At 46.3% G+C, this 15615-nt stretch overlaps 1 protein-coding gene across 1 annotated transcript; it reads left to right on the top strand.

The window, feature by feature from the left end:
• The first annotated feature begins 273 nt into the window (after nucleotides 1-273).
• Nucleotides 274-11019, top strand: SSPN (sarcospan). The gene is made up of 3 exons (XM_087967915.1): nucleotides 274-721; nucleotides 6737-6823; nucleotides 9025-11019. Exons 1-3 carry the CDS (start codon nucleotides 437-439, stop codon nucleotides 9385-9387), a joined length of 735 nt encoding a protein of 244 aa, XP_087824041.1. The 5' UTR covers nucleotides 274-436; the 3' UTR covers nucleotides 9388-11019.
• The last annotated feature ends 4596 nt before the right edge of the window (nucleotides 11020-15615 follow it).

Raw genomic sequence — 15615 nt, 5'->3', positions numbered from 1 at the left:
GGAGGGAGGGAGGAAGGAAGAAAAGAAAGGAAGGAAGAAAGAAAGAAGGAAAGAAAGAAAGAGAGGGAGGGAGGGAAGGAAGGAAAGCAGAACAACAGAGTTGGAAGGTATCTCGGAGGTCTTCTAGCCCTGCTTACATCCTGCCCCTCCCGTAACGCGCGTTCTCACGTGCCAAAGCCTGCCCGGCTCCAAACGGAGCCCGCTGACCAACGCCCCAGCCGGGGTAGCCGTGCCTGTCGGCCGTCCCTCCGTTACCCCCTCGACACCCCCCGCCTCTTCTCACCGTCTATATATGCTGGGTTGGGAAAGGGCGACAGCCCCTCCGAAGGGTTTTCCCATATTTGTTCAAAGCCGAGCAGCCGAACGGAGGGCTGCCCGGAGGGGAAGGGAGAGCGGCGGCGGCGACACGCGTTCGGCCGGGTGAGAGGTCGTCGGAATGGGCTCCAAAACGAAAGCAGCTCCCGACCCGCCTGGCAAACAGCAAGCGGGGGTGGCCGCCCCTGGCAAGAAGAGCCCCCAAGGCCCTTCGGACCCGGGCGAGGAGGCCCACAAGGCGGGCAAGGAAGAGGACGTTCACACGTGCTGCGGTTGCCGGTTCCCGCTGCTGCTGGCTCTGATGCAGCTGGTCCTGGGCGTCTCCATCACTGTCCTGGCCTTCCTGATGGCCAACTCCAGCCCTTCGCTGCTGCTCCGGGAGACGCCGTATTGGGCTGGAGCGCTTGTAAGCATGCCGGGCGCGGGGAGGGGGGTCTTTTGAAGGCGAGGAGGGGACCCCACCTCGCGTTAAACCTCTGCATGCGCTACTCCGCCCGGCTGGCTCTTGGGGGAAGGAGTAGTGGGCTAGTAGGCTGAGAAGGGTGGGGGGCAAGTTGTAAGGAAGCCGCTTGGGAAATGAGAGGAGGTGGGTGGGATGGGGGGCTTGAGGGGGAGTCTCTGAGCTTGGGGGGTGTTGTTGCAGACCTCTGGTGACCCAACACGGTAACAGCATCAGTGCTGGAAGAGTGTGGAGAGGAGGAGGAGGGAGAGGAGGAGGTCTGTGGTGTTTTTTGAGCTTGGCGGCGTTCTTGCGGACGTTTTGTGACCCAACTAGATAACATCATCAAAGCTGAAAGGTGGAGGAGGAGGACTGGGGTCCTTGGTGGTCTCTGAGCTTGATGGTTTTCTTGCAGACGTTTCATGACCCAACTAAGCAACATCATCAGTGCTCGAAGGGATGGGAGGAGGAGGAGGACTGTGGGGTCCTTGGGGTCTCTGAGCTTGGGAATGTTCTTGCAGATGTTTCATGACCCAACTAGGTAACATCATCAGTGCTGGGGGGTATGGAGAGGAGGAGGACTGTGGGGCCCTTGGTGTTCTCTGAACTTAGTTGTTTTCTTGCTTTCTTTCTTGTTTCATTACCAAACTGGGGAACGCCATCAGTGCTAGAAGAGAGTAGGATTGGTGGCCAGGGGAGGAGGAGGAGGAATGTGGGCTCCTTGGTGCCCTTGGAGCTTGGTTGTTTACTTGCAGATGTTTTCTTATCCAACTAGATAACCCCATCAGTGCCAGAAGCAAACCCTACTCCCTTCTATCATTGATACTGTTACCTAGTTTGGTTACGAGACATCTGCAAGGAAACTCCGAAACTAAGAGAGCACCAAGGAGCCCACAGTCCTCCTCTTCCTCCTCGTCCCTGGAAACTCTTCTAGCACTGATGATGTTACCTAGTTGTGTCATGTAACATCTGCAAGAAAACCACCCAGCTCAGAGAGCACCAGGGACCCCACAGAGCTACAGATACTCTTGGAAAGAGAGGTGGTCACCCAGGGATATCTTCCTTGCTTGTTCCACCTTAACATGCCTCCTCGCAGCTAGCTTACCCAGAAAGAAAAGGTTCTCTCTCTCACTTGTGCCAGCCTGCCTCTCGGCCCACAGGCCCATCAAACGGATTCATGATGAATTTTAAAGTTGAGATTCTAAGAATTAAGGCTGGGATCGAATCAGGGCCTTGCTGTTTTTTTCCCCTGGCTCCTCAATTCTTCACTTCAGCACCGCCCAACGCTGTGAAAACTCCAAAAGGATCCTCTCTCTTTCTTTCTCTCTCTCTCTCTCTCTCTCTCTCTCCCTCTCCCTCTCCCTCTCCCTCTCCCTCTCCCTCCCTCTCTCTCTCTCTCTCCCTCCCTCCCTCTCCATCTATTTCAGCTATATGTATCTATCATCTCTCTCTCTCTACATCTATCAGCTGTATCTATTTCAGCTAGATGTATCTATCTATCAGCTATATCTGTCTGTCTGTCTATCTGTCTCTGTCTAGTCGAGCGTGGATTAGATAACAGGTATAAGTATAAACATGATTATGAATACATGAAATGGATAAGAATAAAAGGGAACATTAGGACAGGGACGGTAGGCATGTTGGGTGTGCTTATGCACGCCCCTTACAGACCTCTTAGGAATGGGGGGAGGTCAATAGTAGACAGTCTGAGGTTAAAGTGTTTGGGATTTTGGGAAGAAACCACAAAGTCAAGTAGAGTATTCCAGGCATTGACCACTCTCTGGCTGAAGTCGTACTTCCTGCAATCGAGTTTGGTGCAGTTTACCCTGAGTTTGTGTCTATTGTGTGCTTGTGTATTGTTGTGGTTGAAGTAGTCATTGACGGATAGGACATTGTAATGGATAATTTTATGTACTATGCTTAGGTCGGACTGAAGGTGGTGTAGTTCTAGGTTGTCCAATCCTAAAATTTCAAGCCTGGAGGCACAAGGTATTCTGCTACGAGTAGAGAAGTGGAGGACTCTTCTTGTGAAATATCTCTGGACTCTATTGATAGATAGATAGAATTCTTTCTTGGCCAAGTGTGATTGGATACACAAAGAATTTGTCTTTGGTGCAAATGCTCTTGGTGTACATAAGATAAAAAATAAAATACATTCATCAAGAATCATAAGATACAACAGCTAGCGATAGTCAGAATAAAATAGGAATAGAATAGAATAGAATAGAATAGAATAGAATAGAATAGAATAGAATAGAATAGAATAGAATAGAATAGAATAGAATAGAATAGAATAGATATTGGAATGAAGAATAGAACAGAATATAGAGTAGAGTAGAACAGAACAGAACAGAACAGAATAGAATTCTTTATTGGCCAAGTGTGATTGGACACACAAGGAATTTATCTTCGGTGCAAATGCTCTCGGTGTGCATAAAAGAAAAGATAACATTTGTCAAGAATCAAGAATCATCAGGTACAATGATTATATTAATGCCCAATATTCAGTGCGGGTTCCAGACTGGTTAGCTGCATTCGAGAATTGGTCTAGCACAGAAGTCTCCAACCTTGGCAACTTTATGTGGACTTCAGCTCCCAGAATTCCTCATCCAGCATAGTTGTAAAGTTGCCAAGTTTGGGGACCCCTGGACTCTAGCAAATGTTTTGTATGCTTTAGTTAGTAGTGCAATATTCCCAGAGAAAAAGCTACACAGGGTTAGGTTAACAACTCCTAATGCCTTTTCGGCTATGTAGTTACAGCGGGCTCTAGCACTTAGATCTTTATGCCCGAAGCAGGCTTAGTAGGGAAACACCCCCCCCCCCCCAAACTGGAAAGCACCATGCTCTCTTGGGGACCCGGTGGCCCACGTAGGCAGCCAAGAAGGCCATTTGTGGAAACACAATCTCCCTCATAGATTCCAGCACGCTCCTCTGAAACTTACTCATGCCTGAGAACTGAGTGATGTGGAGTAAATACGGGGCGGGGTGGTGTAACTTGAGCAGGTTTTCTATATATATTTGGTACACCCCAGGCCTGCCTTCTGCTCAGGGCTATGCTCCTTTGCTGACATGTGGGGCGGCCCCTGGTTTTTTTAAACCTGCACCACCCATATTTTGTTTTATTTTACAGTAATATGACGGTTGTGGCCCACAACTTATGGTGGGCTGTGTTTGTTATTAGCTGGAGGCACATCCAGTGGGACAAGTAGAGAGAGAGGATGGGAGGGGAGATTTCAATCTCTGTCCCACCTTTATTTTCCTTCCTTCTACCAACTCCTGTACCATTAAGAGTATTGAGGTTTGGGGCAGTCTCACGTTTCACGACCCAACTAGGGAACATCATCAGTGATAGACGGGAGGGGGGTTTGCAGAGAGGAGGAGGAGAAGGAGGAGATGGAGATTGTGGGGTCCTTGAGGCTCTCTGAACTTTTCTTGCAGACATTTCATTACCCAGCTAGGTAACATCATCAGTGCTAAAAGGGAGTGGGGGAGGAGGAGGAGGAGGACTGGGGGGTCCTTGGTGCTCTCTGAGCTTGGTGGTTTTCTTGGAGACATTTAGCGACCCAACTGGGGAACATCATCAGGGCTAGAAGGAGGTAGGGTTCATTCTCATTTAATATTCCAGCGGCTTCCCTTGTCGGTGTTGGTGAGAGCTGTCTGGGTGGTGGAACTGTTTAACAAAGAGTAAATAGTCCGAACAAGGTCCCATCGATACTGACAGGGCAAGCCAGTTCTACGCAAAGAGAAAGCAAACCCCACTCTCATCTAGCACTGATGATGTTCCCTAGTTGGGTAATGTGGCATCATTACCAGTTGTTTTACACATCGATAAATGGGAATATGCTCCAGTTTTGTAGGGTGCACCTCTAAAGTTTGAGGCATTAACAGCTTGTCACTCTATCATCTGTCTGTCTATTTCTATCTCTACCTCTATTGTATCTTTATCATCTCTCTCTCTCTCATCTACATCTATCTGTCTATATCAATCTACATCTATTTACCTACCTACCTACCTACCTACCTCCATCTATCTATCATCTATTATCTATCATCTATCTATCTCTATGTATCAATCTATCATCTATGTCTTTCATCTATATCTATCTATATCTATCTTCCTATCCATCCATCCACCCATCCATCCATCTATCTATCCTCTATCTATGTCTATCATCTCTATCTATCTATCTATCTATCTATCTATCTATCTATCTATCTATCATCTATCTATCTATCTATCTATCTATCTATCTATCTATCTATCTATCTATCTAAATGGTATTCAGCTTTGATCGGGTATTTTCCCACGTCATTATAGTTGTGCTTTTAAAGTTGTAGCAACGTTTCGGCAGAATCTCATCTGCCATCATCAGGCTTCTGTATTGTGTTTGTCTGTGAGTCAGACTTTCACAGCCATTTCAGTTTTAAATTTGGGGATAGCCTACTGCTGTGCCAGAATGGTTTTTTCTTCATCCTGATTGGTTGGGAGTCTTGGTCTGTGTTTATTGGTCTTGGAGTTTGCTGTGTTCTGCTTGATTGGTGTTTCTAATATCTTCTGTCTGTTTTGTGGCTTTTTTTGTCTTGATTGGCTGGCAACATTGTGTTTCCTGTATTGGAGGCTTTTAGTGCGGCTTGGCTCCAAGTAAATGGACGGCTATCATTTATTAGGAAGCTGGTTTCATCTGGGTGCCTGGTTGCGGTGTGTTTGAGCTGGAGGTATCAGGGGGAGTCTGTTTGTGCCCAGGTGTTTGGCTGGCTTGTGGTGTGGAGATTTTTTTGTTTGAGAGTGCAAACTCATCTATCTATCTATCTATCTATCTATCTATCTATCTATCTATCTATAAATCTAAATCTATATCTTCCTATCTATCCATCCATCCATCCATCCACCCATCCATCATCCATCATCTGTCTATCTGTCTATGTCTATCTAATATCTATTCTACCTATGTCTATCATTTATATCTATCTATCTTCCTATCTATCTATCTATCTATCTATCTATCTATTTATCTCATCTATCTCATCTATCTCATCTATCTATATTTATCTGTCTATCATAGCTCTCTCTCCGCCATGTGTAATTTACGGTTCCATTTTCTCTGCCATAAAAGGTTTTGTTTGTTCAACTTTTTCCACTTCTTAGGCAAGGGAAGTTGGCTAGTGATGACAAACTATAAACACACCCTGCAGAAATTTTGTCGGTTGTTGCTAAGGAGCGACTTTATCCCTGTAGCTGTTGTTAAGACACAATGCCAGAGAAGTGGAAAGAGAGTGATGAATGTGCTAATGTTGATTCCCCACTGAAAGAAAAGATCCAGGAAAAAGACACAGCAGTTAAAACAAACTAAACATAACCACAATATGATCAATGTAAATACATATGAATAACAGAAACAAAAAGCTAAAATGAAAGATAAAGAGATAGCGATATTAAGTACAATAAGTATAATAAGATACGTCTAGAGAAGAAAACTACGCAATGAATATGATTGTCAATGTTAACTGTAGTGCACCAAATATTGGTAACCAGATGGCACGTCATCAAGTGGAAGGTGTTTGTAATAAAAATAAAATAAAAAAAATTATGGGAAAAAAAGGGGGAATGGGGTGAGGAATGTATTCTCCATAGCACCAGAAGGCAGGAGAAGCAGCAATGGATGGAAACTCATCAAGAAGAGAAGCAACCTAGAACTAGAACCTCACTGTTCTCCCAATGGTGAGAACAATTAATCGGGCTTGTCTCCAGAAATTGAAGGTGCTCCATCACTGGAGGCTTTCATGAAGAGACTGCACAACCATTTGTCTGGCATGCTTGAGCAGGGGTTGGACTAGAAGACCTCCAAGGTCCCTTCCCACTCAGTTATTCTGCTAACTATCTGACCTCCTAAACTGATAAGGGAGGGTTTGGGTCTGGCCAGGTCTTCTTTTCTGTCTCCTCCAGTTTTAAACTCTCAATGTATTCATCTTTCTTCTCTCCAGGTTTGTCTGGTGGCCATCATTGGGTTTGTAATGCTGTGTATTTCTTACCAGCCGGATGAGAAGACGTGCATTCAGTTCTTCATCAAGGTACGTTGTGTTTTTATTTTATTTTATTTGGACAAGAAAGAATGAGTCAGCCGGAACAAGGTTAGAAGAAGAAAGATTCCAGAATCCAAGAGTGGAGATCCTAGCAACTTCCCTGTTCAGAAGTGTCTGCAGGATCCAGTCAAAAAAGTCAAGATGGCAGCTGAAGTGGTGTGATTGAATGGAGGGGGGGGTTTGTGTGTGCTTTATGTGTCTGCCTTAAAAACAAGGAACATTAAACCACAAGCCGTTTCAACCACGTGTTGCGGCTGCCATCTTGAATTTTTGAGCAGATCCAGCGGACATTCCTGTTCCCATTATTCCTTGGTTCTTTCCCCTTATTTAGGTAAAAGTGTAGATTCAGTATGTCAACCAACCAGAGCCAACATTTCAAACTAAGATTTTTGATCGTTTAAATGTTTTCAGAACCAGCTAGTTTCTACTAGTAACTACTCATGGTCGTGGTGTTTTCTTATCAAAACTCTCCTCCTCTTTCTCCTCTCCTCCTCCTCCTCCTCCTCCTCCTCCTCCTCCTCCTCCTCCTCCTCCTCCTCCTCCTCCTCCTCCTCCCTCTTCCTCCTTCCTCCTCCCTCCTCCTCCTCTTCCTCCTCGTCCTCTCATCCTCTTCCTCCTCGTTCTCCTCTTCCTCTTTCTCCTCTTCCTCTTTCTCCTCCTCCTCCTCTTCCTCTTCCTCCTCCTCCTTTCTCCCTTCCATTAGTTCACAATGAGAAAAAACAGTATTAAATAATTTGGACGGGGGTTCAGCTTGTATCTTATAGCAGATTTTGTTTTTAATAGATAAAGGAACTGAAATTAGAATATCAAACACCTTCTTAGTTTAATTGCCGGAAGTGTTTGAACAGATAAAAATTCTCCTTATTGATACAGTCCACTATACCCGAAAGCAGATGCCAATCTGATGTTATGGGTCCTCTGAGACAAAAAAATAAAATAGAAGATCCATCCAATGACCAAGTGTGACTAGGGAGAAGGGAGCAAGGGGTATTTTTGTGTTCAGGAGAGGGCAGGCAAGCTAGATTCAGCCAAATCTAAAGATCCCTATTTGGACACAGGCAGAGGGTACAAGATAGACTAGGTCTGGCCCTCCAGGAATACAAGAATATCATAGAAAATTAATACTTGTTATCTACACCCTCCTGTATCCCAGCATACAAAACACAACACAACACAACCGGCTGTTTTGAAATCAGTTGACTGACAAATGCTGCCTTCAGCTATATATGTAAATGTATGTATCTATGTGTGTCATTTAGATTGATAAGAACTTCTTAATTTAAAAACAAACACTGGTTGGTGTTTTATTTATTTATTTATCGAATATGTTGGCCGCCCATTTAACCGCAGGATAACTCGGGGCGGCTTACAATATATCATTGAAATGCATGCAATTCCTAGAAGCAAACTCCCCCAAAAAAAAATAATAATCCCAAAAAGATGTCAAGGGACAAACACATATCACAAATAAAATTAACTCTGCAATCATTGGGTTCTAGAAAGATGAAATTTTTTAGACTTTCCTTGCCATATATCAAGATATATTCTCTTCTGTCTTCCCTTCCCTTCCCTTCCCTCCTTTCCTCTCCTCTCCTCTTCCTTTCCCTCTCCCTACTCCAGTCTTCTCTTCTCTTCTCTCTCTCCCCTCCTCCTCCCTCTCTCTCTTCCCCTCCTCCCTCCCTCTTCTCATCTCTTTCCCTCCCCCTCTCTCTTTCCTCCCTCTCTTTCTCTTTCCTCCCTCCCTCTTTCCCTCCCTTTCCCTCCCTCCTTCCCTCCTCTTTCCCTCCCTTTCTCTCCTCTTTCCCTCCCTCCCTCCCTTCCCTCCCTCTGTTTCCCTTTCCCTCCTCTCTCTCCCTCCCTCCCTCCTCCCTCCTTCTCTTTCTCTTCCCCTCCCCTCCCTTCTCTTCTATCCCCTCCCTCTCTCCAGTCTTGTCTTGTCTTGTCTTCTCTCCCCTCCCCTGCCCTCTCTTCTTCCTTCCCTACCCCTTTCCTCCCCTCCCCTCCCACCTTCTTTCCTCCCTTCCCCATTCCTTCCCCTCCTCTCCTCCTCTCTCTTGTCTTGATTTTGATGGGCCAAAACACAGCAAAACTTGGCCTATGCTTGGAGGCAGCTGGGAATGGCAATCGTCACTCCCGGCAGAACATCCCTTGCCCCATATTAAAAGAGGGTCCCTCTCCTTCCATCCCAGGTTGCCTATTTCCTCCTAAGCGCACTGAGCCTGAACGTCTGCGTGCTGGCCATGGCGTTCGCCGCCTACTGCTACTCCCAGATCGTCCGCTTCACCTGCGAGCCCATCTCTGAGTCAGTTTGCCACTGCAAGCTGGACACGGCGGACCCCCTGAGCCGAACCATCACCTACCAGAGTGACTGCGGCTTCATCACCAACACCTTCTACCTCTTCTTGCTGATCCAGTTCCTCCTCAACTTCCTGGCAGCCACCGTGGGATTCGCAGCCTGTTTTGTGATGTGGAAGGATCGCTACCAAGTCTTTTACGTGGGCACCCGGATGCAGTCCCAAGCCACTGTGGGAAGACCCCAACCCAAGGTATAGGGCCGGGGTCGGCAACCTTAAACATTCAAAAGAGCCACTGGAACCCATTTCCCACCGAAAAGAAAACACCGGGAGTCACAAAAATCTTCCAGTGCCTATTTCCTGAGCAGCCACAAAACTAGCATATGTAGTTGAATTATATGTTCTGTTTTCTTCTGAAACTTTTCTTTTCTTGGATTTACCCACGATTGGCCTACCGGGAGTTGAAAAGCTCAATAAATCAAATGCCGGTGGATGTCACACACATTGGTGGCTGTGACGCTTATTTTGAGCAACAAAGCTGCAGCAGAGGGATGAAAGAGCCACATGCAGCTCCAGAGCTGCAGGTTGCCGACTCCTGATATAGGGAGACGAGAAGAAGGCCTCCAGGAAAAGCCACCAAAATCATGCCTTTCTCCAAAAGTAGTGACTCTTTCTAAAACCAGAAAAGAGATGTGTGGGCGCATCTGTTCATGTACACCCAAAGAATGGTGCATTTCTAACAACTGTTGCCAAACCCTCTTGCCAGAAAACCCTCCCAATGTGCCTCCATATGATGCATCCTGCATTTGGTGCTATAGAGCAGGAAGTGTGAGCATTTCCCGGAAGAGAAGACATGGAAATGGAGACATCAATGTCCTCTTGCACATTCCCGCTTCTCAGAATTTGGGGTGGCTAGTCTGCAAAAGTTCCAGTTTTAGGTGCGATTAGAACTGAATTAGGGGGAAGGATTATGTTTTAATCCAGGGAATCTCCAAACTTGGCAACTTTAAGACCAGTGGACTTCAACTCCCAGAATTCCCAGTACTGTCTGGGGAATTCTGGGAGTTGAAGTCCACAAATCTAAAAATAATCCCACGTTTGGAGACCTCCTGTTTTTGGTCTGTGGCATTTCCTTCTAGGGAAGAGCAGTAGTTCGCAGCATGACACTAAATGAAACATAAAAGGATATGGGGACCAAGGGCAAGTAGATGCAGAAAAGCACAGGTAGCCCTCGACTTAATGACAGTTAGTAAATTGAGCCCAAAATTTATGATGCTAAGTGAGATGTTAAGCGGGTTTTGCCCCATTTTACGACTTTTCTTGCCACCGTTAAGCGAATCACTGCCATTGTTAAGGTTGTTAAGTGAATTTAGCTTCCCCGTTGTCACAAAAGGGGATCATGTGACCCTTGGACCCTGCAACCGTCATAAACACGAGTTCGTTGTCAAGCATCCAAGTGTAAATCATGCCACCTACGGAGATGCTACAATGGTCACAAGGGTGAAAAATGGTCCTTTTTTTCAGGGCCGTCGTGACTTTGAATGCCTGCTCCACAAACTGTGATGACCCAGAGTAAAACACAAATGTAACAAAATCCAAAACATAAATAAATGTCCTTTAATGCCTCCAACTTGGCCCCACTGTTCAATAATTCTCCGTTGGAGATAAAACTTATTCAAAAATAGCCTTCAAAAGAAAGCAATACAGTCCAAACTCAATGAACAGATAGAGGTGAAATAAAAAACCAAACCAAACTACAGTGAAGGAATTTCCACAACGGACCAGGATAAGTAATTACCAAATTCAAGGAGATAACAAGGCAGAGTCTGTTGGAAGGACTCCAACCAAGATAACTTCAGCTCAAAATTAAACATGCTTTGCTTCTGACAACACTGTGTTTTAACCGTCTCTCTTATATACTAGTCTCCCCAGCTGCAACCAATGAGAAGAATCATGGCTGCTTCCTCTTTCATAAGCCAAGTTGTTCCCTTTTCTGTTCCTCCCTGCATGTCCGAGGATGCAGAGGGGATGGGCCTGGTTCTTCCTCTGACTGCCCAGCCGGTCTTTGCCCTTCCCCAGCTTCCTCCACAACCTCCGGAGCCACCCCTCTACTCCCTGTCGGCTGTTCCTCCTCTCCCTCAGAGTCTGACTCTACCAAGGGCATGACACTGTTGTAAATCAAGGACTGCCTGTAACCAAGTTTCTGTAAAATCCTTTTGTTTCTGATCCGTGTCGTGCGACTACAGGACCACAATACGGTTTTTGATTCCATAGGACCGCCAAGGACACAACTCCTGTTTTTTTTCACCGTTTGATTGCTTGGTTTTTCTTGCATGGGTTTGTTTTGAATAACACAGGTGTGTCACCGAGAACCAATTTCACGCTTGGGTTTGTCCCAGGAGATGGGCAGTCTCTTTCCAGTCCCATTAAAGCAGCCCAGTTTTCTTCAGGCTTCTGGGAAAAATAAAGGAGACACTACTTAAAAGAGTCGCCTTAAAAATGGACTTTTTAAAGCAGCTGATCCATTTTTCAGACAGAAGTCCGAATCTACCTGGGGGTTCTGAAGGGTTTCTTCTGAATTATTAAAGGGTTTACATGTCAATCTTTCCAAGAATAGACATGCTCTCTTGATGTGTTTTGACTACTATTGTATGTATCCACATCATCTGCTCCCAAAACCTCCACCCAGGGGAAGGTTATATCCTGCTATCACTAGACATATAATCCAGCTCTCTCATTGGTTAGGATTAATAATTACGCTGACCTAAGATGAGGACAGGGGACATGGTGGCTCAGTGGCTAAGACGCTGAGCTTGTCAATCAGAAAGGTCGGCAGTTCAGTGGTTCGAATCCCTAGTGCCACATCACGGAGTGAACTCCCGTTCCTTGTCCCAGCTTCTGCCAACCTAGCAGTTCAAAAGCATGTTAAAAAAAATGCAAGTAGAAAAATAGGGACCCCTTTGGTGGGAAGGTAACAGCATCCTGTGCGCCTTCGGTGTTTAGTCCTGCCGGCCACATGACCACAGAGACGTCTTCGGACAGCACTGGCTCTTTGGCTTTGTCATGGAGATGAGCACCGCCCCCAGAGCTGGAAATGACTAGCGCATATGTGCGAGGGTACCCTTTGCTTTTACCTTTAAAGGTGAGGACATGCAAGGAACCCTCTTTGGAATGAGATCATCTTTTCATCAACTCCAACATCCTCCTCTCCAAAGGGGTCAACCAGATTTCTTGACGAGGTTGACAAGAGGATGTGAGGACAACCGTCATCTCCTCTGATTGATGTTCACCGAGAACCAGATTTTAAAGGAGAATGATCATCTGGACTCTTGGAGCCTTCTTGGAACTGTTGAAAGGACTACGTTGTAGACTGGAGATAGATGATGTCGTATCCTTCACCCTCTTGTTGAGTGAGGGTTAGGTTGAGCCCTCTCTCAACAGGAAGGGACACAACACCATCTATCTCCAGCCTACAACTCAGCTCCTTTCAGCAGTTCCAAGGAGGCTCCACACACCCATTTGCACCACTCAGGTGGCCCTGAAGATACAGATAGACCTCCGAGTGGCCCCAACAACTCTCTAAATTAAAAGGACCTCCTCCCTTGAAGTTGTCCCAAAGGTGCTTTTTTTCAGGAGGCACCTGGACTTTCATGTTTTTTTTTCTTTTGAAGACATTTTGCTTCTCATCCAAGAAGCTTCTTCAGCTCTGACTGGATGGTGGGGAAAGGAAGGACTGATACTCCTTGCAGACAGCTGGTCATTTGCATCCTTTTAGAGAGCAGTTGAGGCCACTTGGAGGTTTATCTGTGTCCTCAGGGTCACCCAAGTGGTGCTAATGGTTCCTGTAATCTGATTTTTTTTCCCTCTGGAAATCCATTCCTATTCCCACCCCATTCAAAGGGTGTTCATCCCAAATTGTCTAGTTAAAAGTCCATAGAGGTCCTCGGTCCTCCAGGTCCTGGTTGTCCCAAAGGTGCTTTTTTTCAGGAGGCAACTAGACTTTGTTTTTTTTTCGTTTTGAAGACGTTTCGCTTCTCCTCCAAGAAGCTTCGTCAGCTCCGACTTGGATGTTGGGGAACGGAAAGATTGATACTCCTTGCAGACAGCTGGTCATTTGCATCCTTTTTAGAGAGCAGTTGAGGCCACTTGGAGGATTGTCTGTGTCCTCAGGGTCACCCTGGTGGTGCAAACGATCCCTTCCAGCTCTATTCCGATTGATTGGATAAAAGGCTCCAGATCTTCCCAGGGAGTCTAAGCCATAGAAACCAAAATGAACATTCTGTCTGGTGGGGACCTTCCTGAGGGAGCCAGCAGCCCCACCCTACGGTTGGTGCCAGGGACCGCACCAACCCTTTGGACGCTGCCTTCACATGATCCCCGTTGGCAGCCAGCCGCTCTGCTGCGTGGGAAGCTCTTTGGACTTCTGCCCGCATAGCTGAGTGACCGCCCAACACCCGAGCGAGCCAGCCTTCCTTCCCTCCGACCTAGGAACAGGGCTGAGGCTTCATTGGAGCGCCTGGATAGGAGGCCTCCCCGCTGGCTCACAAGGGCTTCGTGCTTTACCTTCTATATTTGCAACCAAAAGCCCTTTGGCTTCCTCCTCCCCTCCCCCTCCCACCGCCCTTCTCCTCAGCCCTGGCTGCAGGGCTCCAGTTCAAAATGTGTTTTTAAATACTAGGAAGAGGGTGGGGAGAGCAGAGAGAGGGGGGAAGTCGAGGGGGGTCAGTGAGGAACAACCGCTGAAGGCTGCTCAGCTGTGTACATGCCTTTCAGGAAACCGTTGAGGCTTCTGGCTTTTGGATCTGTTCTATGATGTTCATCCGTATATAGTATATGCAATTGGCCAAATACTCTTTCGTCCTTCCTTCCTTCCTTCCTTCCTTCCTTCCTTCCTTCCTTCTATAAATCTAAGTGCTATTGCTTTTCCTTCCACTCTTTCTTTCTTTCTTCCTTTCCTTTCTTTTTTCTTTTTCTTTCTCTCTCTCTTTCCTTCCTTCCTTCCTTTCTTCCTTCCTCCCCTTTCTTCCTGCCTCCTCTCTGTTCCCCTCTTCTCCTCCCTTCCCTTCCTGTTCCTTTCCCTCCCTCCATCTTTCTTCCTTTAATTTCTTTCTATTTCCTTTTTCTTCCCCCTCCCCTTCCCCTCCTTCTCTTCCTCCCTTCCTTCTCCTCCCTCCTTCCCTTCCCTTCCTTCCTTCCTCCTTTCCGCTTTCTTCTTCTTCTTTCCTTCCTTCTTTTGTTCTCTTTTTCTTTCTTTCTTTTTCTTTTTCTGTCTCTCTCTTTTTCTCTTTCTTCTCTCTCCCTTTCTCTTCCTTCCTTCCTTCCTTCCTTCCTTTCCTTCCTTCTCCATCGTGGTGCTCTGTTATTCTCTTAATGCTTGGTGGTTGCTGGCTGCTTGAAGGAACCTGGAGGCACAATATTGTCCTTTCCAGGGAGGTGATGGGTGGGAGTCCAAGGGAGTCCAAGTTGATTTTTGGAGAATTGGATTGGTTGTTCCCTTTCCCAGGAAGTTGGAATCTGAAGAAACAAGATAGCATGAGACCAGGCCAGCTAATGTGACCCTCGGGCCTAGAAAACCCTGGGCTAGCGGGACCTGGTGAAGTTGTTGAGGAACATCAATTGCGTTGAGAATGATTTCAGGTCTGTCCAAAGCTGCACGTTTGACTTTGAGTGACCTCCTTCCATCTTCTCTCTGTCTTCTTGGTTTGCTCCAACCGATTATTGATTACCGAGGGGAATACAAACCTGTTCAACCTCCTACAATTGACGGTTGCTGAATTATTCTTTCAGGCAACTCACAGTTGGTTGCTTTTATTTCAAATAAAAATGCTTCTTTTCTTGATTAGTCCAGCGTTGGATCGCATAACTGGTTCGGGACGCGGGGGGGTGGTGGGGTGGACTGGAGCCACATTTTATGCTCACTTCTCAAGTGGTAGGAGGAACGAGTAGAAACATGGCCCTGTGCATGGGTAGATCACATAATCGGGGGAAATAACACACTGAACAAACCTGGAAGTTGGGTGTAGAAGGGTTGTGCGGATGAAGAGAAGAGCCCCAAGAAAGGATTAGGTAAGAGTGATGTCAGTGCTGGAAAAGACCTACAATATTGTACCTTCTTTATACCCCCTTCTCTGATAAAGCCCAGTCCAGAAACAGAATGTCAGAACTGAGTCCAATATAACTAGAAAATGTCAAATTAGAAGTGAGTCAAATGGATAGAGACCATCAGGAAATTGTTCATTGTGTCGATATATATGATCATCACCTTCATTTAATGACCCCATAATCCCTTGCGGGATGGAGTCTGGGCAACTGATTGGAGCTGAGTGTTTCTTGGCCAGATGCCCTTCCTGTTGCCAATGCGGAGTTTTGTTCAGATATATTCTCATTGTGCCCAGAGAGAGAAATATCTGCCTCTACCTGGGATCGAACTCACAGCCTCCTGATTGTGAGACTAGAGTTCCACCTCTAGGCCACTACATCACTTGT

The sequence above is a fragment of the Notechis scutatus genome, chromosome 6 (assembly GCF_049901735.1).
Source record: "Notechis scutatus isolate UNSWTSFEM ecotype Mainland chromosome 6, rNotScu1.2, whole genome shotgun sequence".
In the NCBI taxonomy this organism is placed as follows: Eukaryota; Metazoa; Chordata; class Lepidosauria; order Squamata; family Elapidae; genus Notechis; species Notechis scutatus.
Note: the sequence above shows the minus strand (reverse complement) of the source record. Positions and strands in the feature narration are given on the sequence as shown.

Coding starts and splice junctions, on each gene's coding strand:
- SSPN (XM_087967915.1), top strand. CDS start 437: ATGGGCTCCAAAACGAAAGCAGCTCCCGACCCGCCTGGCAAACAGCAA. Junction 722..6,736: donor CGTATTGGGCTGGAGCGCTT/GTAAGCATGCCG, acceptor TCTTCTCTCCAG/GTTTGTCTGGTGGCCATCAT. Junction 6,824..9,024: donor GCATTCAGTTCTTCATCAAG/GTACGTTGTGTT, acceptor CTTCCATCCCAG/GTTGCCTATTTCCTCCTAAG.